The sequence below is a fragment of the Hyperoodon ampullatus genome (assembly GCF_949752795.1).
Source record: "Hyperoodon ampullatus genome assembly, chromosome: 7".
In the NCBI taxonomy this organism is placed as follows: domain Eukaryota; kingdom Metazoa; phylum Chordata; class Mammalia; order Artiodactyla; family Ziphiidae; genus Hyperoodon; species Hyperoodon ampullatus.
Window position 1 is genome coordinate 13,054,948 of NC_136920.1, and position 22,418 is coordinate 13,077,365.

General features: G+C 55.0%; 1 protein-coding gene across 1 annotated transcript; it reads right to left on the reverse strand.

Annotated features, from left to right (window-relative positions):
• Positions 1-1,371: 1,371 nt before the first annotated feature.
• CD5 (CD5 molecule) lies at positions 1,372-21,748 on the reverse strand (the record flags this gene model as incomplete). Its single annotated transcript, XM_079708382.1, has 10 exons — positions 1,372-1,460; positions 2,016-2,135; positions 3,291-3,344; positions 4,054-4,179; positions 4,847-5,140; positions 7,158-7,490; positions 7,738-7,800; positions 8,276-8,587; positions 10,310-10,357; positions 21,697-21,748. The coding sequence occupies 10 exons, from the start codon at positions 21,746-21,748 to the stop codon at positions 1,372-1,374; spliced, it is 1,491 nt and encodes a 496-aa protein (XP_079564508.1).
• Between the last annotated feature and the right edge of the window lie 670 nt (positions 21,749-22,418).

The window sequence follows — 22,418 nt, forward strand, 5'->3', positions numbered from 1 at the left end:
TGGTAGGTGCCCCTTCCCAATGGCACCCCCAGAGGGATCCACAGGGGTGGACCCTGGATTGAGGAGGCCGGGCACTCTAGTTCTCAGGAAGCAGAAAAATCCTTATTTACAAAGAACATATTAAAAATGCACGAGAGAAATCAGCCCTTGCCTCCCACCACCCCCAAGGTGTGAGCATCCTTGTGGGTCCTCGTGAGGCAGAGTTGGAGAAGAGAGCTGAGTCCCACAGACGGGGGAGGGAGCTGCCCGGGCCTGGACCCCATGTGTCTCTGCTTGGGAGGGGTGCTTGCTTCAGGGCTCTGCCCTTTCGCAGGTTCCACACCTGGAGGGGGGCCAGCTGAGCTGCGTTGGGGTCTTCGCCTGGGCTGGTGAAGATGTGGAGAGATGTCCGAGCTGGCCTGCCTCTGCAGGGCAGTAGGATATGTTGGAAAGTCACGTCCATGGTCCTGCCGGGCAAGGACCTGGACATTGTTTTCCAAGCAGTGACTGCAGAGTATTCTCAGGACAAAAGGTCTGGCTCTTGATGTTTGTTCCTGGGTCCTGGTGCTGTGTGGTGAGAAGGAAGTGTGTCGGCGGAGGAAGCCTCATACTCTGGAGATGGTTCAGGGAGGTGGGAGCCCAAAGCCCCCAGCCCAATGTCAGAGATAGCGGCTTCTCCTTCCTGCTGGTGTACGTCCATCAGGATACTCTCAGGGGTGCTTTTTTAAAAAAAATCGAGGTATAGTTGATTTACAATATTATGTTAGTTTCAGGTGTACAACACAGTGATTCAAAATGTTTATAGATTATACTCCATTTATGGTTATTATAAAATACTGGCTATATTCCCTGTGGTGTACAATACATCCTCCTAGCTTATTTCTTTTATACATAGTCGTTTGTACCTCTTAAATTTCCCCTACCCTTAGGGGCTCTTTTTTTTTTTTTTTTTTTTTTTTTTGCGGTACGCGGGCCTCTCACTGTGGTGGCCTCTCCTGTTGCGGAGCATAGGCTCCGGACGCGCAGGCTCAGCGACCATGGCTCACGGGCCTAGCCGCTCTGCGGCATGTGGGATCTTCCTGGACCGGGGCACGAACCCGTGTCCCCTGCATCGGCAGGCAGACTCTCAACCACTGCACCACCAGGGAAGCCCAGGGGGCTCTTTTATGTAGTCTTCTGAGATGGAGTTTAAGGTCCATGACCTCTCTGCTCAAATGGCCAGATCGGCTCCTGTCACCTAAATTGCTGATGCTTAATCTTTTCCTTTACAAGAGTCTAGGTAATCGTCCCTCAGCCCCCCACCCAGGTCATGAACGGGCACGGTGAGCAGAGGTGAGGAACCAGGTGGCTGGTGCTTATCCCCAGGGCTCTGCCGGGGGCCAGGCTCACCTTTTACAGCCTCTGAGCCCCGTGCAGATCATAGTCACTGTCAGAGGAGTTATCGGGCTGGGCGGAGACACGATGCAGGGCCCCTTCCAGAGCTGTGGAAAGAAAGGAGGCCATTTGAGCAGGGTTATCCCTCCAGGCGACACAGAGAGAGCCCCTCAGAGCCAAGAGCCCTGCGGGGGCTGGAAGATCACAGAGGCTTTCTGAGCCGGTGGCTCAACAGCCCTGAAACTGTTGTGATCAAATCAGCTAGTGTCCTCTAATGACGCCAGGCTCCCTGGGGCTTAATTGTCAGCGCCAGTCAGGGAGCATTCGATACTGGGCTCTGTGGGCCACTGATGGATGCTCTGTTCTGCCTCCAAGGGATCCGAGGGGCCTCATTTATTGAGAAACAGGTCCTTTAGGTCACAGCGGTGCTGGGGTTAATGACATCCCGGCACATTCTTCTCTCTGGCTGAGTGGCCCGTTAAGGCTGTATCCCTTCCATACCCTGCCGTGGCCGGCTGTTAAAGGGGCCGTTTGATCCTTCTGCACACCACCCCCCCACCCCCGCCCCGCCACCCCGCTCGGCCTCCCTTCTTTCTCCAGGCAGTCATGTGACCCTCTGCTCGGCCCTGCCTTCATTCCTAGGAGCGCCAGCTGGTGCTTACCTGGAAAAGCTGAGATTTGGGAGTTCCTGGGAGGCTGACTGTATTCGTTCTCCAGGTGGGAGGCTGTGGGGTTCTCAGCCTGGGACCGGACAGTCACCGTGTGGTTGCGGTGGAAAGACACTGAGCGGATGTGGGAGGTGGTATCATTAGACGTGATGCCCTGTCCTCCTCCCCAACAGGGGCCCGACTCGAATTTCCTGTTCCCACTGTGTCACGTGTGGGTGGGGGCCAAGGGCCCCCTGAGCTCCTTCAGTGGGTCCCTTTTTCCCTTTCTTCCCGGGGAGGCTCATTCTAGCGGGGCTCAGGCTTTTAGAGCAGCTTTGGGTCGGCTGGCAAGCTGACTGGCGGGCAGGCCATCCATCAGACAGTCAGTCAGTTATCAAACATTTATCAAGCAGGGAATTGGAACACGAGTGATAGGGCAGATGTGGTTCCTGCCCTCCCGGAACGGAGGGTCTTTATATTGTAAGAAAGACTTGACAACACACAGCCTTCTTGAAGGAATTGGCCCTTGACACATAAAGTGGGGGAGAAGGCGGAGTAGAGGCAGGAGGAGGGCTGTGGTTCTACCCACAAAGGGGGCTCTGGGGCTTCCCTGGTGGCGCAGTGGTTGAGAGTCTGCCTGCCGATGCAGGGGACGCGGGTTCGTGCCCTGGTCCGGGAGGATCCCACATGCCACGGAGCGGCTGCGCCCGTGAGCCATGGCCGCTGAGCCTGCATGTCCGGAGCCTGTGCTCCGCAACGGGAGAGGCCACAACAGTGAGGGGCCCACGTACAACAACAACAACAACAAAAAAAGGGGGGCTCTGGCTGTGGCCAAAGGAGAGAGGTTGGAGACCAGGGGTGGGGGCAGGGCCGGCTGCATCCAAATGTCTTAAAACTGGCCTTGTAAAGTTGTTCCACGGTAAAGACGTTCCATGCTAAACCTAGCTTGGACAACCCTTCTTAACATACGTCCGCTTTGGAGATGAACCACGCAAAAATGCCCATGAAGGTTCTGACAAGTCCTGAAGTAAAGAACTGTGTCTAGCTTTGCTTAACTCACTGATTTCAGAGTCTCTTTGATCACGGGGCCCTCTTCTCTGAGTACCACCCGTTAACACCTGTGGCCACAGTCACACCTTAGACGAGCACAGTGGAGCTCAGAGGTCTCAAGCAGCCACTGGCTCTGTCCATGGTCGGCAGTGACCCGTGACCCTGCTCCACGGCCTCCTTCCCAAGTCCCGTGGCTACTGGCCTGGGCCGAGGGAGGATCCTGCCTCCGGGGCTACTTACTGTTCTGGTTCATTCCCGTCGGGCCAATCCACTGGCGCTGCTTCTTCTGGCGGACTGGGTGACAGACAGGAAAGGCACATTGCGGGGTGGGGGGGGGGTTGAGACAGGCGTGGGTAAGGGGGCTGGGAGCCAGGGAAGGAGGGAGGAGGTGGCAGGCGCATGCTGAGGGGCCGGTTCTCCAGGAGAAACCACCGCGGGGTGCTTAGAACCAGAATTAAGACCTGGGAGGGCACCAGGGACACAGCCATCGCTGCCCACCTCTGGCAGTGGGCAGCCTCTCTAATCTCACACCCTTGTCTCTGAATGATTTCCTCCTGAGTTCTGCAAGGCCAGGATGATACCCACTACCTTCACAAGGTCTGCGGTCGCCCATTTGTTGTATGAGGAAACCAGAGCTCAGGGAGGAAGTGGTTCGATTAGCTGCCAAGTGGTGGAGCCGGCCTGGGACACGTGTCTTCTGGGGTCAGACCCTCTGGACCCACCACAGTCTAAAGAATGCCCATACCCTCCCTTTGGGCTGGAGTGGGTTCCGGCTGGGCCCCTGGATGTGGGCGAATCAGTGATTTTCCTGACTTTCTGTTTGTTACTTGGTGCGGGGAAAGGCTGGTGAGAAAGAGAGGGGCAGGGCTGGGTGGTGAAGCAGAGGTGCTCCCAGCCGGCTTTCTGGAGGTGGGATCCCTCCTCTATGGGGCTTGTGGGCAACCCGTCCAGTCTCCCCACGCAGGGGCTTGAAAGGGAGGAGGTTCGGGGCACCTACACCTACATTTCTTCACCAGCTTCTTGTAGACGAGGGGGCCACACAGCAGCAGCAGCACTACCACAAGCACGAGGGCCAGGATGATGCTCATCACTGTACCTGCACCCGGGCCCGCTGGGCTTGAGTTCTGGCCTGCAGGAGGCAGAGTTAGGTCAGCCCCAGCCTGGGATGCATCAAAACTGTCCGTTCAGAGGGAAGCTCCTGGCTGGCTGGCTGGCTGGCTTCCCCCAGTAATTCACCAGCATGTGCAGAAGGCAGTTTGCTATCTGCTGTCTCTCTACCCGTCTCTGAAATTCTCTGCTACCCGTTCATTTATCCACCATTTACTATCTAACAGTTGATCATCCGGCTATCATTTGCCCCTCCTGTGATCAACACTTTTAAGTTTCCACCATTTTCCAGTTACTTATGAGTGATCACCTTGCCATCATATACAAGTAGCCATCCATCCATTCATTGCTCTCTTTTCTGTTAGTCAATTACCATGAATGTAGCAAATATGTACCCCTCTCCTTTGCTTTTCTACTTTCCATCTGGAAGAGCAGAAGACGGAATGAGAGCTCTGTCATTCATTAGCTGCCTGACAATGACGGCCAGTCTCCTCCTGATGGTTCGTGCTCACTGCTGTCTGAGCACTCTTGGCCCCTCTCCCCTCATTTGTCATCCCTCCATCCTTTCCTAGGGCTCTCTCTTTAGTTCCTGGGGCCTGTTCTTCAGAAATGTGCTCATTGACTGAGTCTTAGAAGGAAAATCCAGAACTGCCCTCCACCCACCACACCATGGGCTGGGCCCAACTCACAGGTGACAAACACTCTCTTGCAGTGGGATTTTTTCTGCAGAAGCTGGTGGCACTGGGACAGCTTCCCTGGGGGACAGAAGAACCCCCTGGAGGTCTTCTTGCCGGCGTCCAGCAGCTGGTAGGAGCTGACGTTGCCGCACTGCTGCTCCTGGCACACTTCCTCCCACCTCGCCATGCCCTTGGCTGAGGAGCTGTCGCACAGGGCGTCCCACTGCTTGCCCTGGCGCACCTCCACGGAGCCTTCGCATGTGCCGCTGCCCCCCACCAGGCGGCTCTGCACCTTGGGCTGGAAATCTGGGGGGAGAGCAATGGGAGGTGAGGTGGCGGGCTCAGCGGGAGCTCCCTGAGCCCCGAGCCTTTATGCCTGGCCACTGGGACCCCGTGACACTGGCAAAGTGGGGGCCCTGGCAGGGCCCGGCTCTCGGGGGTCTGGGTACCACGTGGGACTGCCTTCCTTTCTGCCTTTCCCTTCTTCTGGCATCCTCTCTGGCATTTTCCCCATCAAGCCCTGTCCCTGGCGCCTCTGGGCTGCTGCAACAGCTTGGGCACGTTCGGTGAAGAGGCTGGCAGGGTGGCAGTGCCCGTCAGCAGCCACCAGCAGGGAGTCGTCCCCCACCCAGGTGGCAGTAAGAGGAGAGGAGGGGGGAACTAGGCTCCACCTGGGTCCGCTTCCCTCTTTGAAACGTCCTCTCATTCTCTTGCTGCTCCTTGCGAGCTGGGAGGGCTTTTCAGCGAGGGGAAACTGAGGCCCAGGGATGGGAAATACCTCCTGCTCTGAGTCCTGGAGATTCTCAGGTGGGACTGAATCCGAGAATCCTGCTGCCCAGGCCTCAAGCCTGGAGGGACCAGCTTTCATAACAGGGCCTGGTCCAACAGAAACGGATTCATTTTTGCCTATCAGGGTTGGGCCTGGAGGCCCACACATGCTCGAGTTAGAGCGAGTTGTGATCTCAGCAGCTTTGGCCAGTTTCTATAGCAACATCCATCTTCAAAGCTCTAATAAATCTTCTATTTAGAAAAAAAAAATCCAAAGGCAAGACTTCTGGGTATGGTATTGCAAGTTGTAGCCTACAGGAGGGCTCCTAGCAGAGGGGGTGGGTGGGCCTGAGAGCCAGCCAGGTTTTTCCATCAGGCCAAGAGATCCTTGGGGGCTGCTTCTGCCTGGAGGGGGCAGCATCTTACTAATTCACGCCATGTGCCCAGTGCTTTGGGGGCATCCCTGCCTGCAGGATAGCCCAGTGGTCCAGAGCAAATGCTTCCCAGATGTGTGCACATGAATCCCTGAGACTTTGCAGAAAGGCAGATCCTGATTAGTAGGTGGAGGGTGGGGCCTGGGAGTCTGTATTTCTAACCAGCCAGATGAAGCCAATGCTGCTGGTCCAGGACCACACCTGGAGTAGCCAAGGCTTACACAACAGGCTCTGGAGTGATGCTGCTTGAGGGGAAACCCCAGCTAGTGCTCTATGCTACTGAGTAAGAAATTTAACCCCTCTGAGCCTCAGCTTCCTCATCTGTAAAGTGGGGATAATAATAGCACCCACCTTCTAAGCTTGTTGTGAAAATGAAGGAATGCCCTGAATAGTCCCCAGCGTGATGTAAGCACTCAGGAAGTATGACTTCTTAGAGTCTGGACTTTGCTAGACCATTTGAAGATAGGAGCCCACTGCGTCCCGACACATGCTGTGATTATCCTTATTTTGACCTGTGGTCCCTTTCCCCTCAGTTTCCCCATTGATCCTCATTTTGGGATCCCCCAGACCAGCCTCTGGGCTCCTGCCCTCAACCACGCCGGCATCGCCAGTCTATTCTGGTCGGTGGCCTGTGACTCGGAAGCCTCCCCAGGAAGCCCTCTGGGGCCCTGCTCTGGCCTTTCTCTACCTGCTGTGCCTCAGGGACCTCCTATGTCTCACCATCGCTCCAACATCATCTGTCCCTGGGATTTATAAACTCCCCTCCTGCAAGGCTGGTCCCCTCCAAGCGCTCCATCCTGCTTGGACCCTTGATACAAGCCACAGTCCACCAAACTCACCAGCAGACCGTGCCTCCTCCTGCCACTTCCCCGTGTGGCAGCCGAGCCAGCGGTACATTTGGACTTGTTTTGCGTTACTTTGCAGAGATGCCCGGGGCGTTGGGTGTGACTGTGGCCTCCCCACCCCATGGCCGCCCTACCTCTTAGAGGCCAATGATCAGCCCTCCATGTCCCTTGTGTTCTCCGTAGCGCTAGTGCCCTGTGCTGCATGTAGGGCTTTCAGGAATGTATGGTGACTGACCACATGGAGGCGCCCGTGAGTCTTGGCCCGGTCCCACTCACCAGAACAGATGAGGCCGAGAGCTTGGCCTCCCGCCTGGGGCTGAACTTTTCTGAAGCACTGCTCGGGGGAGGCACATCTTCTGTTCTGGATCTTCCACCGGATCGGCAAGGGGCCGCTCTCTCCTGGCTCTAGTGTCCTGGCTGCCTCGGTCTCTGGCAGAGGCTTCAGGAAAGAGCCACACTGGAGGGCTGCACAGATGAGGTCCCCCAGGTCCTGGATCCCGTCCTGGGTCTCGATGCCGACGGTGCCACCCAGGCTGCCGCTGTAGAACTCCACCAGGCCTGCACACCGCAGGCCCCCGGGTCGCTCCACCAGCTGCAGCCTGGGAGGAGCTGGGGAGGTGGGGAGGCACCTGAGTGCTGATGACCAGCAGCAGGGCCTTTCTTGCTCTGTGGTTCTAACACACAGACGGGTGAACGACTGGCCGACGGCCCTGGGAGGTGGTGAGGTCCCAGATATTGCATGGAACATGCGCTACAACTTTTCATGCTTATCTGAAATTTAAATGTAACTGAACATCCTGTGTTTTTATTTGCTAAATCCGACACCCTACCCCCAGGGCCCTCAGAATCCTTTTACCTGTGGGCTCCGGAGTGGTTATGGGCGGGGGGCTCGTGGGAAGAGGTGTTGTCCTCAGTGGCTCTGAAAAGAGATGCTCTGGTTAGGGAGGGGGCCGGGACCCTGGGAGGGAGGAGGCAAGAGTAGGGGGTGTGGGGAGAGGGGGTCAACAACCGGCCATGTTGAGAAAGACCTGGAACTCATGATGTCAGCACCACGGGCCCCGTTAAGCCCACTGGACCCACACATTGTGTCTAAGCCTCCTGCGAGACAGGCAGTACCCGCCCATTTTACAGTTGGGAAAACAGAGGTTAAGAGGAGACAATGAAGTTAACCGTTGGCAGAACCAGCTCCTCGACCTTTTCCATCCCCAGACAGGTGCCAGCACGCCCTCAGTCCTCCTCCTCCAGTTCCCCACCAGTGTATGTTTCTGAGAGGGTAGTTGTAAATCAGGGACCCCTTCCACCTGCCTGCACAGGCCCCAGATCACAGGCGTGGGCAGCCTCCTCGGGGCTGGTGCCCAGGCCCAGGGAACCCACGGGGCCAGCTAGTTACCCACCTAAGCAGATGAGGGCCAGAGGGTCCCCCTGGTTCGCCTTGCTGTAGCTGCAGTTGGAGAAGGACCCCAGTTGTCCGCGGCAGGTGATCTGGCTCTGGGGTCGCTTCCCTTTGAAGTGACGGAAGTGGGAGAGAAGCAAGGGCTCCCTGCATCGCAGCTCCTGGCAGAGCTTCCAGGCCTGACCGGGGTCCTCCCGGTGGAACGGGCTTAGGCCCCAGCTCTTGCTATGCACCGTGTACCACTCGTCCTTGTAGTTGACCTCCAGATGGCCCTGGCACCGTGAGCCAGAGCCGCTTAGTCTCACTGTGAAGCCTAGGGGTCAAAGAGGTTGGGGGGGCAGTTGGGCTGGAAAGGGTCCTCCATGGGGGCCCCTCCCTGCACCTTCCCCATCTGGACCCCACCCCTAGCAAGGCTCCCGCTGCCCACGGGCTGCCTGCTTTGCTCCTCCCGAGAGTGTCGTCCTCTGGGACCTTGCAGGGACTTTCCAGAAACTCAGGTTGATGCTGCCCCTGATCCAGGCGGCCCCTTGAAACCAGGCCAGGAGGATGGGGCTTGAGACCTCAGAGCCCAGGGAACTCGGAGCAGTGAGCGAGGGGCTCTCAGCACCCACCGTCCTACAGAATCGCCCCTTCCTGGAAATTCTGTTTCAATAGACCCCAGATAGGGCCCGGAGCCTGATGTTTTTCTCTCTCTCTAACTTTTGTTCTATTTTTTTCTGTTCATTTTTAAAATTGAAGTCTAGTTGACTTACCATGCTGTGCCAATCTCAGCTGTACAGCAAAGTGACTCAGTTAGACACATACAGACATTCTTTATTTAATATTCTTTTCCATGATGGTTTATCCCAGGAGATTGGATAGAGTTCCCTGTGCTATACAGTAGGACCTTTTTCTTTATTCATTCTAAATGTAACAGTTTGCAGCTACCAACCCTAAACTCCCAGTCCATCCCTCTCCCTCTCCCTTTCCCCCTTGTCTTTACCTTTTAAGATCAATTTTATCGAGGTACAGTTTACATACAGGGACATGCACTCGTTTTAAGGGCACTTGTTCAATGGAATGTGACAAATGTATACACACCCCGCCATGCTCTAGACAGAAAACATGCCCATCACCTGGAAGCTCCCTCATGCCTCTTCACAGTCGATTTCCCTGAATCCAGCCTCAGGCAACCACTGATCTGCTTTCTGTCACTAAAGATGAGTTCTGCCTGTTCTCAAACGTTACATAAGTGGGATTGTACAGCAGGAACGATCTTGCTACAGTTTGGAGCTAGGATGCCATTGCAGGCTTCCAGGTCCCGGCCTAGGGCCTACCAAGCCCTCTGTGGCCCCTTCTGGTTGCCTGGTAGCTTCGCGAGATTCTCTCGTCGCATTTGTCACCAAATACATTCAGCATGATGTTATCTCAGGAGATGTGAAAAAGAGAGGTCTGTGGTGAAGTGAGTCTGGGAACTGCTGAATCTGAAAATGCTTAACAGAGTTCATTGCAGGACTTCTCAGAGCCTTTATTAGGCCAGTGTCCCCTGTCAGGAGTCTGCAGTGGGTGATGTAGTGTTGCCTACGCTTCGTCCAACGAGTTCTGTGGAACCCTGTTTGGGAAACGCTAGCCTTTGGGATTAAAGTCCAACCTCTGAGGCAGGACATTTCACACACTTTACAATCTGGTGCAGCCTCTCTCTGCATCCCCAGCTGCAAATGTCTCTGGCCAGGGAGCATCTGGCAGGGCTGGGCAGGAAAAGGACTTTGCAAGGTGCATTTATGGCCAGTATCTTTTCTGTGCCTGGTGAGTGGGTCATAATAATAATTAGCATGACACCCAGCATTTGTGGGGTGCTCTACAGCCATCTAGGGCATCTGTCTGCAAATGGGCCTCTGAAGTGTGCGTGCATGCATGTGTGCGTGTGTAGGGGGTGTGGGCTGCACTCTCTCTCTCTCTCTGTAAAGTGGGATTTGCTCCGATGGAGGGATAGCAGGTCCCCCTACAGCCTGGTGGAATCATTCCACGCCCCCCTCTCCACGTGGCTCTTCCTTACCTTGGTCCTCTAAGTTGAGCCCTCTGAGGCCTCTGAGGCAGGAAGTGACTGCAGAAAGGAGAGAAGAGGGTCAGGAAGGGAAGTCTCTCTCCTGCTTCGCCTCACCTCTACTCACAGCCTGATCAATGGCATTTTTGCCTCCAGCCACTGTCATGGGCTTCAGGGGCAGGGATTTTCATACTACAGATGGCAACCCTTAGGTGGGTCGTGAAACCAGTTTAGTGGGTGGCAACCATCAATTTTCCTTCTTGTTTTAAAACTTTTTATTTATTTTTATTTTTCTTAATTTTTGCGGTACGCGGGCCTCTCACTGTTGTGGCCTCTCCCGTTGCGGAGCACAGGCTCCAGACGCGCAGGCTCAGCGGCCATGGCTCACGGGCCCAGCCGCTCCGCGGCATGTGGGATCCTCCCGGACCGGGGCACGAACCCGTGTCCCCTGCATTGGCAGGCGGACTCTCAACCGCTGCGCCACCAGGGAAGCCCCAAAACTTTACTTTTTCAATGAACATGCAGTAAATTCCATTTTCTTTTAGTGCACAATTCTATGAATATGAACACATACACAGATCTGCATAATCACCGTAACCATGAAGGCATACAACAGTCCCATCACCCCCCCAAAATTTCCTCATGCTCTCTCTCTGTAGTAATATGCAGCATTGCAACCATCAATTTTTAAAAAATCATGTAGTAACACAACCATCAATTTTTAAAAAACTGAAATGGACTAGAATAGAAATGTCAGAATGCATCGTGTTTTGTGAGGATAAGGCTCACTTTCTGTGTGTTGGGTGGCAACATTAAAACATCCTGGGCTTCCCTGGTGGCGCAGTGGTTGAGAGTCCGCCTGCCGATGCAGGGGACACGGGTTCGTGCCCCGGTCCGGGAGGATCCCACGTGCCGCGGAGCGGCTGCGTCCGTGAGCCATGGCCGCTGGGCCTGCGCGTCCGGAGCCTGTGCTCCGCAACGGGAGAGGCCACAACAGTGAGAGGCCCGCGTACCGCAAACAAACAAACAAACAAAAAACCATACTGAGTGTTGCTTTCAATCAAAAAAAGTTTGAACGTCATAGTTCTAGAGAGCTGAGAAATGAGCCAGAATAGGAACCCAGAACATTTGTTACTTTCTAGAATTCCCAAGGCAGGATAAGAATGATAGCAATTTCTCTTTAACAGCTCCCAGTTCTAGAGGAGGAAATCAGAGCTCAGAGAGGCAGAGGGGCTTGCCCAAGATCACGCGGTCAGTTGGGGAAGCAGCCCAGTGGACGCGGGTCTGGGGGGAACTGGCCTCCCCTATGTCCTGGCTCCTGCCTGGGCCCCTTCAATAGGAATGTGGGCCGTTGGGCAGTCCCGCCTCCTCCCAGCCTCGTCTGACTGTGGAGCAGGGGTGGAGGGGTGTCAAAGTGGCTCATTGTCCGTGGCCGGCTCACGTGTGGCTGGGGCAGAGGTTTGATCTGGGTGGGGACGGGTCGGGTGGCACGCCTGTATGGCCTCCGAGCCCACCCTCCATGTTCGCTGCCCGGCTTTATCAGTCGTGGAGCAAGTGTTTGGTTTCCATCTGCCCCAGGCTTGCTTCTCAGTTGGGAGCTGGGGCCAGCATCGGTCAGGGTGAGTACTTTATATAGTAAAGGGCTGTGTTTAAGTTTCTTTTGAGAAATTGTTGCTGGGTGTAAAAAGTCCCGTTTTTGCCTGAGTGTTCTGAAGCTGGTGGTAGAATTTTAGGGGGAGTCATGCCCCACCAGCCTGCCCTCTCCCTCCAACCGAGACTCCTTGTAATTAAGTTGTGGCTTATGGTAAGTTTCTTCCATCTTGGCAAGAGCCCGCCAAGGTTGCACCGGGAGTCCTGGGCCTTGGAAGGGGAAGGTATTTCTCACACAGAGGGCATGTCGGGTCCAGAGCAGAGGCCAGAGCTCTGGCCCGGGTTGGGAGGGGGTTGGCCAGCTGTCAATCACCTGATCTATTGCAATGGGCAGGGCAGCCTCAGGAGGACATGATGGAGATGCCCGGCTAGCTTGGTGAGAGAGGAGACAGGGGGCCCTTTGTCCAGCCCTCTCATCTCTCACCCCTGACCTTCCACTCTACCTCCCTCCATCCCAGTTCCCACCATGAATGGGGCTGTACACCTTTAGGGATTCATTTCTTTGGCTAAACCCTGAGGGCACTTATGGGGATAGGGGACCCAAAGATCCACTCTTTGGTGCTGAATGTTGCAGGAGAGGTTTTCTGGCACTGATGCCTTTCTCTGGGTCTGAGTACCAGCTCTGCCACTTCCTTAGCCCCTGTGAGCCTCAGTTTCATGGTCTGCAGTATGGGAGCAAGAAAGGGACCAGCTTCATAGCAATGTTGTGAGGATGAGATGAAATAATCTATGCAAAAGACGGCCCAGTGCCTTCCTGGCTGGCGTTCAGTGCTCAGAGCTGGTGTTGCTGGTTGTGGAGCTGGCTGGGCCTGGGGCAGGGGTGGGCGGGACTGCAGGCCTGCTGGGGAGTTTTCCCAGGGGCAGGGGTCCCTGTCTGGACGCTTGGAGAGCCAGATTACAGGGCTCGCCACCTCCCTTTCCCACCTGGGACCTTCGCAGTCCCAAAGTCACCACAGTCAACGTCCGTTAACAGCAGCTACCAATCATTGAACACCTACTGTATACTCAGCACTGGGCAAGGGGTCCTTACGGATATCGTTCATCTTCCACACGGCCCCACAATTTGAGTTGAATAAGTTCACAGTATAGCTGTCAGGAGAGGCAAGTGCCCTGTCCTGGGTAATGCCGCCAGCAAGTGGCAGGGCCTGGATTTGAACCACGAGTATGCCTTCCAAACCCATCTCTCTACTTTCTGCCATCCAGCTGGGCCTCCAAAGTGTCAAGTTCAGGGAATGAACAAATGAACAAATGAGCAGAAATGAACATGACCTTGACCCTGACCCTGGTGCTGGAGTCCCCAGACCCTAAAGCCCCTGGAGACAGGGACTGGGCCTGACCATCCCTGCGGATCTCACACAGAACAGCCAGAGAACATTCTCAGGAAAGACTGCACAACCTGAGAACCAAGAAAAATTCTAAAAAAGAAAATGCTCTGTGGAGAAAAGGCATCTACACATTCCAGGCCTTCGCCTCCCTCTGGGAGCCTGACTGTCCTCAGGTGAGCAGCATGTCTTGTCTTGTCCCTCCATCACCGTCACTGTCACCACCACCATCATGAACACAGTCACCGTCACCATCATCAACACCATCACCAGCACCGGTACCATCACCATCACTGTCACCATCACCATCACTGTCACCATCATCAACACAGTCACCGTCACCATCACAACTATCACAACCACCACCACCACCACTACTATCATCAACACTTATATAGTTGTACTTTCTCCTAGGCATTTTTTTTTTTTTTCGGTACGCGGGCCTCTTACTGTGTGTCCTCTCCCGTTGCGGAGCACAGGCTCTGGACATGCAGGCTCAGCGGCCATGGCTCACAGGCCCAGCCGCTCCATGGCATGTGAGATCTTCCCAGACCGGGGCATGAACCCGTGTCCCCTGCATCGGCAGGCCGACTCTCAACCACTGCGCCACCAGGGAAGCCCTCTCCTAGGCATTTTTATACATTAACTCTCTCAAACCTCACCACAGCTCTGTGAAGTTGGCACTATTATTTTGATCTCCATTTTATAGATGAGGGAACAGAGAGATTAACTAACTTGCTAAGCAACTGATGAAGAGTGGGCCCAGGACTCCAAGCCAGGCCATCTGGCACACAGTCTGTGCTTTTGACCACTGGGCCGAGCTGCCTCCCTTCCCTTCAGAGGGAAGGCTGCCACGGCCTGCTCTGTGTTTCACCAATTCCTGCCTGTTCCCGGCGTGCAAACCTGATGAAAGAGAGTGAACTTGTGATTCCCTTCAGTCAGTGAAACATACTGTGGGAAGACTTTCCATGAACTTGCTGTGTGATCTTGGCAAGTCACTCAACCTCTCTGGGCTTGGTCTCCTCGTCTGTAAAGTCAGGAAGTTAGAGTCCACCCTCCCTCACCTTCCTTTTGGTTCAAACTTCCATGATCTATAATCTTCAGCTCCTGATGTAGCTCGGTGGCAGGCAGGCAGGCAGGCAGGCAGGCGTGGGCAGGTGAGATGTGTGACTGACTGGGAGCCTTCCTGGGTGCTGCTTCTTCCTGTCTGTCCGGGGATCCGTTCAGGTTTCGATTGTCCACAGCTTATTTTCATTCTTTCAGCTGCTTCTCACAGGGATCAGACCAACATCCTCCTTCCCCTGAACCCTGCTGACTGTGCTCGGGGTCCCTCTGACCCCTTCCCAGGCTACAGCTTAGCCCAGCCCCGAGGCCCAAGGCTTTGCTGCTGCAGAACCTCCAAACAGAAGCCTGGGGACCCACGATACCAAGAGGGACAGGAGGCACAGAAGCATCCTGCCATTCCCCAGTCTCTCATCCAACACCACACCCCGAGCTGCTGGGGCCAGGCCCCTTCCCTCCCCTGCCAACCTTTCCTTGGAGGTCCCACTATTTAGGGCTTAGACTGGCCAAGCCAGGGAAAGATCAGGGCCAAAAATCCAGAGAGACAGTAGGAAGGCTTTTTCACTCTCCCCTCCCCGCTCTCCTCATCTCTGCCGAGATTTAACCATTTTGACTCTGCCTGCCCTGATGAGGTCTCAGTGAGGAGTAAATGAATTCCTGAAAGAGGCTCTGAGACATTTACGTGCTCACCCCCTCCCTCCCCTCTCCTCTTGCCTCCCCCCACATTCTGGATGGTTCTCTCTTTGGCTCCCTGTACAGCAATATTCTGGGCCACGTCAGGTCACAGATGAGTTTTATTTGCTCAGCACAGTGTTATAATTTTTTTCTGGAGCCCATTGTTTTGAAAGGTTTCTTTCTGTTTTGTTTCTCTTTTTCTTTTTTTGGCCGTACCGTGCCGCATGCGGGATCTTAGTTCCCCAACCAGGGATCAAACCTGAGCCCAGCTGCTGTAGAAGCACAGAGTCTTAACCACGGGACCTCCAGGGAGGTCCCTTACTTTTCTTTTTTTTTAAAAAAAAATCCCAAGATCCAGATGTTTTTGAAAAACAATATGCTTTGGCCATGGGGGGCTGCATCCCCATGAGCCCCCAGGGCAGCCTGTTTTGTCCTGGTTTGCCAGCACCCTCGGGGCACCCTACTGTCTCCCTGCATCTGGAGAGCCTCAGCTTCAAACACATGATGGCTTCTGCAGCGAAACATATGAATTTTCACACTCAGTGGGATGTGTCAAGATTATAAATAGTCTCCTATTCATTCAGGTCAGGATTTGCACTGTAAACGTTTGCCAGAAATTTGCAAATTTTGGGGGGTTTTGGAATTGCAGATGAACGTTGGTGGACCTGTATTATCAGTCCCACTTTACAGCAGAGCCAGAACTTGGCCCAGGCTGCTGGCTTCAGAGCTTGTACCCTTGATGCCACCCCTGACCCACACATGGGCCTGCCTGGACCCGTGAGCACCTCTGCTTGCAGCCCTACACACTGAGAAATGGAGACAAGAGCATGGCCTGCCGAGGGTCCAGGGGCACCGGGATCCCAGGGAGGAGCTGGGACTTTACTGATGATAATAACAGTGACCGCGACCTCTTACCCCGTGCAGACGCCAAGGGTTTCTCACGGGAGACCCTGTTTCTTCCCGACAGCCTCAATCAGGGGGCTGTCATCACTCTGTTTTCCGGATAAGGAAACCGACAGACTGGTTGAGTGCGGTTTGGAATCTGATGTTCCATTTTTTCCATTAACTGCGATTCCCTTTCATAGTCCATAACATTCTCATCAATTTACAGCAAACACAATAAGTCAACTGCCTTTTGGGGGCATTCTGGATTCTCCTTCCCTCATCCTCTGCTGAGAGGCTGACTCGGAAGGCCAAGAACTCCGCTTTTCTGAAACGACTCTCATCAGTGGGGCTGTGTTAACCTGAGTCTGTATCAGGGCGTCAGGGAAACAAAGATCACAAAGGGCCCAAATTCTGTTTCTCGGGTTGAGCACCAGATGAAGTGGTTGGTTTTTGATCAGGAGCCTTTTTATGTGCAAAACTTGTAGAAAATCACACTGGGCTTATGCCAGGAGGAGTCTGGGGGCTGGAGCCTGCAGAAGGAACAGCGGATTCAGGTCTCTAATCTCGCTCACCCAGGGTCTGCGCCGATGAGCGATAGCGCGCAGCTTGTGGGCAGAGTGGCCTTCGTATCTGAATTGCAATTCCACGCTCTCCCTGGTGACCTTGTGTGTCTGATTGAATTTGCATGAGTTTCACGCCACCGTATGTGACTCCACTGTCACAAGGACAGGGCCTCCTTTCTGTTCAGAGCTTCACATATCCCAAAGCCCGCACAGGGGCTCATCTTTTCCATGCACAGCCCTGTGAAGAAGGGACCGAGCTCACCCCTATTTTCAGATCAAGAAACCGAGGTTCAGAGAGGCTCAGTGACTTGCCCAAGGTCACACAGCTCGCTGGTGGTAGGGTCGGAGCAGAAACTCCGTCACCATCACTTGACAGGGCTCCATGGGACTCTACCACTGGGAGACCCCAGAGCCCGCTCGCCCATGGTACAGAAGGGGGAAACTGAGACCGGGGAGAGGGAGGGGCTCACTCCGGAGGGGAGCCTGTGGCAGTACAGGGGACCCTTGCTGCCTCTGCCAGTTGCCACCAATGTCCTATCCTGTTTCTACCACATCTCTCCCAGCTGTGCCCCAGGGACAAGGGAGTATCAGGGTCCCTGTGGGAGCCATGTGGGTCAAGCCCCCCCAGGAGTACATAACAATGATGAGGGCAGGGGTGGCGACAGTAGTAGTTATAGAGGAATTGATACAGGGCCACGATTCCCTACCTGCAATTCAAAGTCCAAAACCAAAAGTCTTTTCTGATGCATTTGGCAGGAAGGCATTTGTGCCTTCAGTGTGCGAATTCGGTTTCACTGCAGAAATGGGAATGTGTTTGATTATGGCATGTTGCCCAGTCTGGAAAATTCTGGGTTCCCAAATGCATCTGGCCAGAGGCTCCAGATAAGGGCTTGTGGACCTGGAGAGGGGAGAGTTCCCGTTTCTCTCCAGGGCACTCTGCCCCCTTTCTCCTCTGCTTGGCCCCTGGGTGCCTTGAGTTCACTGGAGAAAACGCTCTGTGCTCATGGCGGCCTCCACAGCTGCCTCGCCACCAGCCTGTGTGTGACGGCCCGTCTGCCTGCAGCCGTCTCCCCGGGTCCACATAGCATGGTGCAATCACTCATTTCCTACATGTATTTACTCAAATATTATCTTCTCGTGAGACCCACTGCAACCTCCTGGGAGACAGCATGGCCCCCGAGCTCCCAATCCCCAACCTCACATCACTTCGTGACCTCCTAACATCTATATGATCATTGATTTATCTTCTCTCCGTCTGTCTCCCCATCACACCCCAACTACGATGTTGGACGCACCTGGACAGGAATTTTGATTGTTCATTGCTGTGTCCCCAGCACTTAGAACAGTACCTGGCGCATAGTAGGTGCTCAATAAATACTTGCTGTCTGAATGAATGAATGAACCAGATTTCATGATAGCAATTGTCCTTTGAGATGGGCACAGTGGTTATCCCCATTTTATAGATGAGAAGGCTGAGTCTCAGAGGGGTGTTCTTGTCATTTGTGAGTGGCCAAGCAGAAATCGAACCCAGATCTGCGTTGCTCCAAAGCCCCACAGAACTTCACACATGTCTGCACGCAACACAGGCACACATATAGCAGGTACAAACACAGCACACACACACATGCTCACCAGGCACCCACAGGCACCCACATGCATGCACACAGAATAGGTGTTCAATCAATTTTGTTGGGTGGAGTTGAAGTCCATCCCTGGTCCCCTGGTCACTGCAGGGAAACCCCTCTGAACTGTAGGTGCTGGTCAGAGTGACCAGAGGGGACAGTACCAGCCCCTGAGCCCCCAGGTCCCTCTGCTACCTGCTGAGGGTGGGGAGCTCGGGGTTGCTGGGGGCCTGATTCTTTGCACCCAGAGCCAGCAGGGACCTCAGCCCTGCAGCTGGGGCCGCAGGCCGGATGGCGGGCTCACACTGGGCGTTCCCTCTCCTCTCCTCTACTGTGGATGCCCAGCCCCCCTCGGCCTGTCCTGCCCGCTGCCTTCACCCTTGATGTCCCCTCTGCCTGGGACACTCCTCCCACTTTTCTCTGCCTGGCTGGTTCCTTCCATCATTCGGGTCTCAGACGAGACATCACCTCCTCAGAGAGGAGCCCCTCAGACTGGGAGCCCCTTTGAACGTGAACTTGGTTAATGAGTCTCACCATTGCTGTTTCCTTCGTTGCACTGATCACAATATTTAGAAATTTGTAAATATTTCGGGTGTGCCCTCCATGAGGGTGGACTCCTGTGTGGATCACGGCTGTATCCCCAGAGTTTTACACAGAGCTGGACACATAGTAGATGCTCAATAAATGTATGTGGATGAATAAATGAATGAATAACTAGCCTGTGCAGGAGGATTGGGGGAGAGAAAGACTGATGGCTAGGCTCGAGTCCTCCCCACCGGGTCCTGACTCACCTTGTTTCTTGCTGACTCTGATAATAACAATAATAAATTTATATAATAAATAAATTTATATAATAAATGAATTTATTATTATTATTATTATTTTGTTTTGCGGTACTCGGGCCTCTCACTGTTGTGGCCTCTTCCATTGCGGAGCACAGGCTCCGGACGCGCAGGCTCAGCGGCCATGGCTCATGGACCCAGCCGCTCCGCGGCATGTGGGATCTTCCCGGACCGGGGGCACGAAACCGTGTCCCCTGCATTGGCAGGTGGACTCTCAACCACTGCGCCACCAGGGAAGCCCTATTATTATTATTAATGCTTACTGAGCACTTACACAAACCGACATTCCTATTAAAGCTCTGTATTCATTGATTCACTTAATCCTTATAAATCGCTATGAGGCAGGTCCTATTATTATTCCAATTTTGCAGAAGAGGAAACAGAAGCTTACAGAACGGGTCCATGGTCACCCAGCTGGCAAGGGGGGACCAGAATTCAAGCTGCTAAGTCCGTAACTTTCCCAAGCCTTAGGGCCAGCTTCTGGAGTCCCGGTGGCTGGGCCTGAGCATCTGGGCAGTGATCAGGGCTGCCTCCGTGCCCCACTTTCAGCAGGTGAGCCCTGGGCAGGTTGGAGCTCAGGGCAGCTGCAGAGGGAAGCAGGCTGTGAGCATCTTCATGTACCAAAGGTCCCCAAGCCATGGGCACAAGCTTGATGGCCGGCCAAGAGGCCACAGTGTTCCCAGAGCTCTGGCAGTGAAGAATCTCTACTTGGAATGTCTTGAAGTGTGCCTGTGCTGTTTGCCTCCAGCCACAGCCCTGGCCCTAGGTGTCCCCAGCCTTGGTGGCTGCCTGTCTGCTGGTGGTGGTTGTGTCCGGAAGCCATTTTCCTACTCGTGGGAGTGGATTTGGTGTGTCTTTGCTCTTGGCTAGGGGTACAGAGGAGCCTCCATGAGAGCAAGAGCAGCACTGGGCTGGGGTGGGCTCTGCAGCTCACTAGCTGCTTCTCCTGGATCTCAGTTTTCCACACTGTAAAATGGGGACAATGGGCCCACCTGCTTACTAGGCTGTTGTGAAGCTTTCAGAAGAAAATGGCTTTAAAAGTATTTCTTAAGCTGTGACCCGCTGAACAATGGGAATGTTTGTTATCCACCAGTTACACACACACACACACACACACACACACATTGGGAATCCTGTGCTCCTGGGCTTCCAGATGGTTCCCATACTCTGGTGAAGGCACCGCCTCCAAGACTTCCTGACTCTGGGCTCCATTAGGCCTAGTCCTACCAGGGTCCTCGCCCCTGATGGGGTTCAGGGGGAGGCCAGCAGAGCAGGACTCCACCCCCACTCCCAGGGGGCTTGGCTAGACTCCTGCCCTGCTGGGGTCAGAGGCCACAGGTGAGGGGTAGATGGGGAGCTTAGGGGCCTGGCCCTTGGAATCTCCAGGGCCAAGGAGGCCACAGCAGCTCCTCAGGAGGGTCCCGTAAGCAGCGGGGTCCATCCGTCAGCCTCTGCCCTGGGGACAGAAGGCACTTTGTACCTCCTGCAGCTCCATGGAAGAATAGCCATGAGAACATGTGTGCACATGTGCCATCACCACATGCATGGGAGAAGGCAAGTCTACATTTGGAGGCCATGTTTTGCCCATGAAAACACACACACGTATACACACACACACACACACACACACCTCTCACACACACATACTCACACCTACACACCCATTTTCTAGGAGGGACTGAGGCCCCCCACTAGGCAGGCAATGTCCCCAAGTCCTTTCCCTCCAAACTGCGAAGCCGCAAGTTGCCGCCTGTTCTCACCTGTTCCCGTCCCGAGTCAGTCACCTCTCTCACCCTGCAACACCTTCCAAACCCTTGAGAAGTGGTCAGATCTTACCCAGTTCACCGCCCCCTGGCATTTTATAAATAAGGAGATGGAGGCCCCGAGAGGCTCGGACCTATCTGAGGTCATACATGGCCAGGCTTGGACCCCAGGGCTCAGGTCATGAAGAACCCTCCGCCCCCCACCCCACTTGCTCAGGATCCTCCCCACTGGCCAGTGTCGGTGACACCCCAGCAGCAGGGCTCCGGTCCTGAACTAGCGTCCCAAGGCCTCAGGGATGGGCCTTTCTCCCCTCCAGCAAACAGTAGGCCCCAGACTCACCCACCCCTGACCTTATCCCCAGACAGCTTCTCCAGAGGCCCCAAGTCAATTCTACAGTGACCCCCGGGGAAGTGTTCAGAAGCCCCTCCTCTGGGTCTGGAGTGACAGTAGACCCACACCTGGCTGGCAGGCCTGGCTGAGACCCCCTCTGGGATGAAACCAGAGTGACTAGGGACTAAGGTGTATGTCTTTGACTTCTGCTCGACTGTGATCCGGTCCCCACCCTGCCCTGGCCCGCTCTGCCCAGAGCATCTTCAGAACTGCCCAGGAGATGGTGAGTTTCCTGTCCCTGGAGGCATCCAAGTAAAGGCTGGACACTCATGAGGTGAGGGCGGGTAGCAGCAGAGGGAAGCCGGCATTGAATGAGGGCTGGACAACCTGATTTCTAGGCTGAGGGTCTGATCTTGGCATGGATTCCACCTCGAAGGGGACAGTAAGGTCCCCAACAGTGCAAGAGAGAAGCAGAGGTGGGGCCCTGGGGGTGGGACAAGCAGGGCCAAGAGCTGAGCTGGGGCTGAGGGAGAAGACAGGGATCCTGGTGGCCCCAACCCTCTGTGGTGCTCCGGAGAGGTGACATGCGGGCCTGAGTCAGACGGAGGGGATCTGACTCTGGCATCTTCTTCTCTGTACCCTGAGCCCAGGTACCCCAGCAGACACCCCAGAAGGGGTACTCACCCAGCAGCCCTAGCAGGTACAGGGCAGCCAGTGGCGGACGATGAGACCCCATGGGTGCGGCCTCCTCCTGCCTCAGCCTCAGCAAGCTCGGCCCCTGTAGGTGAGGGTGTCTGGCCCTGTGTCTGCCTCTCCGGGAGAAGGGGGAGGGGCGGGCAGGCTCATGCAGGGGTGGAACGGGGGAGCAGGCAGTGTGAGGCCTGTGTCATCGTGTTTGAAGTTGAAACTGTCAACTTCCTCCTGGGTAAAACCATCTGCCCCAGATCGAATGGCGGCCCTGGTCTCTGCCAGCTTCCTGCCCGGGGTGCCTAGGCCTGGGACAGTGCCCTGACCCCACCATGCTGGGACAGGGCTGCAGCCTGGGGGAGCCCTGAGCCGGGCCGAGGGGAGGGAGGCCTGGGGGAGGGGGTTGGGAGAGACGGGGAACACGTCCCACCGAGAGGTCCCTGAGCTGTGCTGGGGTGATGAGTGAGAGGTGGGAGGTGGTGGGCACCGCCCCAGTCCTTGCAGCAGAGACTCAGTGATGAAAAACCAAACCAAACCCTCCACCTCTGCTACCGGGATGAGGTAGGAGTTGGAGGTGAATCCCCGCAGGTGGCATTTTACGAGCAAGCACAGGAGAGGGCTCCTCCATGGACCCTGGGCTTGCATCAGGGTGTGTATGTGTGAGAGCTCAGTGTGGATGGCGTGATCTCTGTGTCGATGTTGCTGAAATACACCCCGGG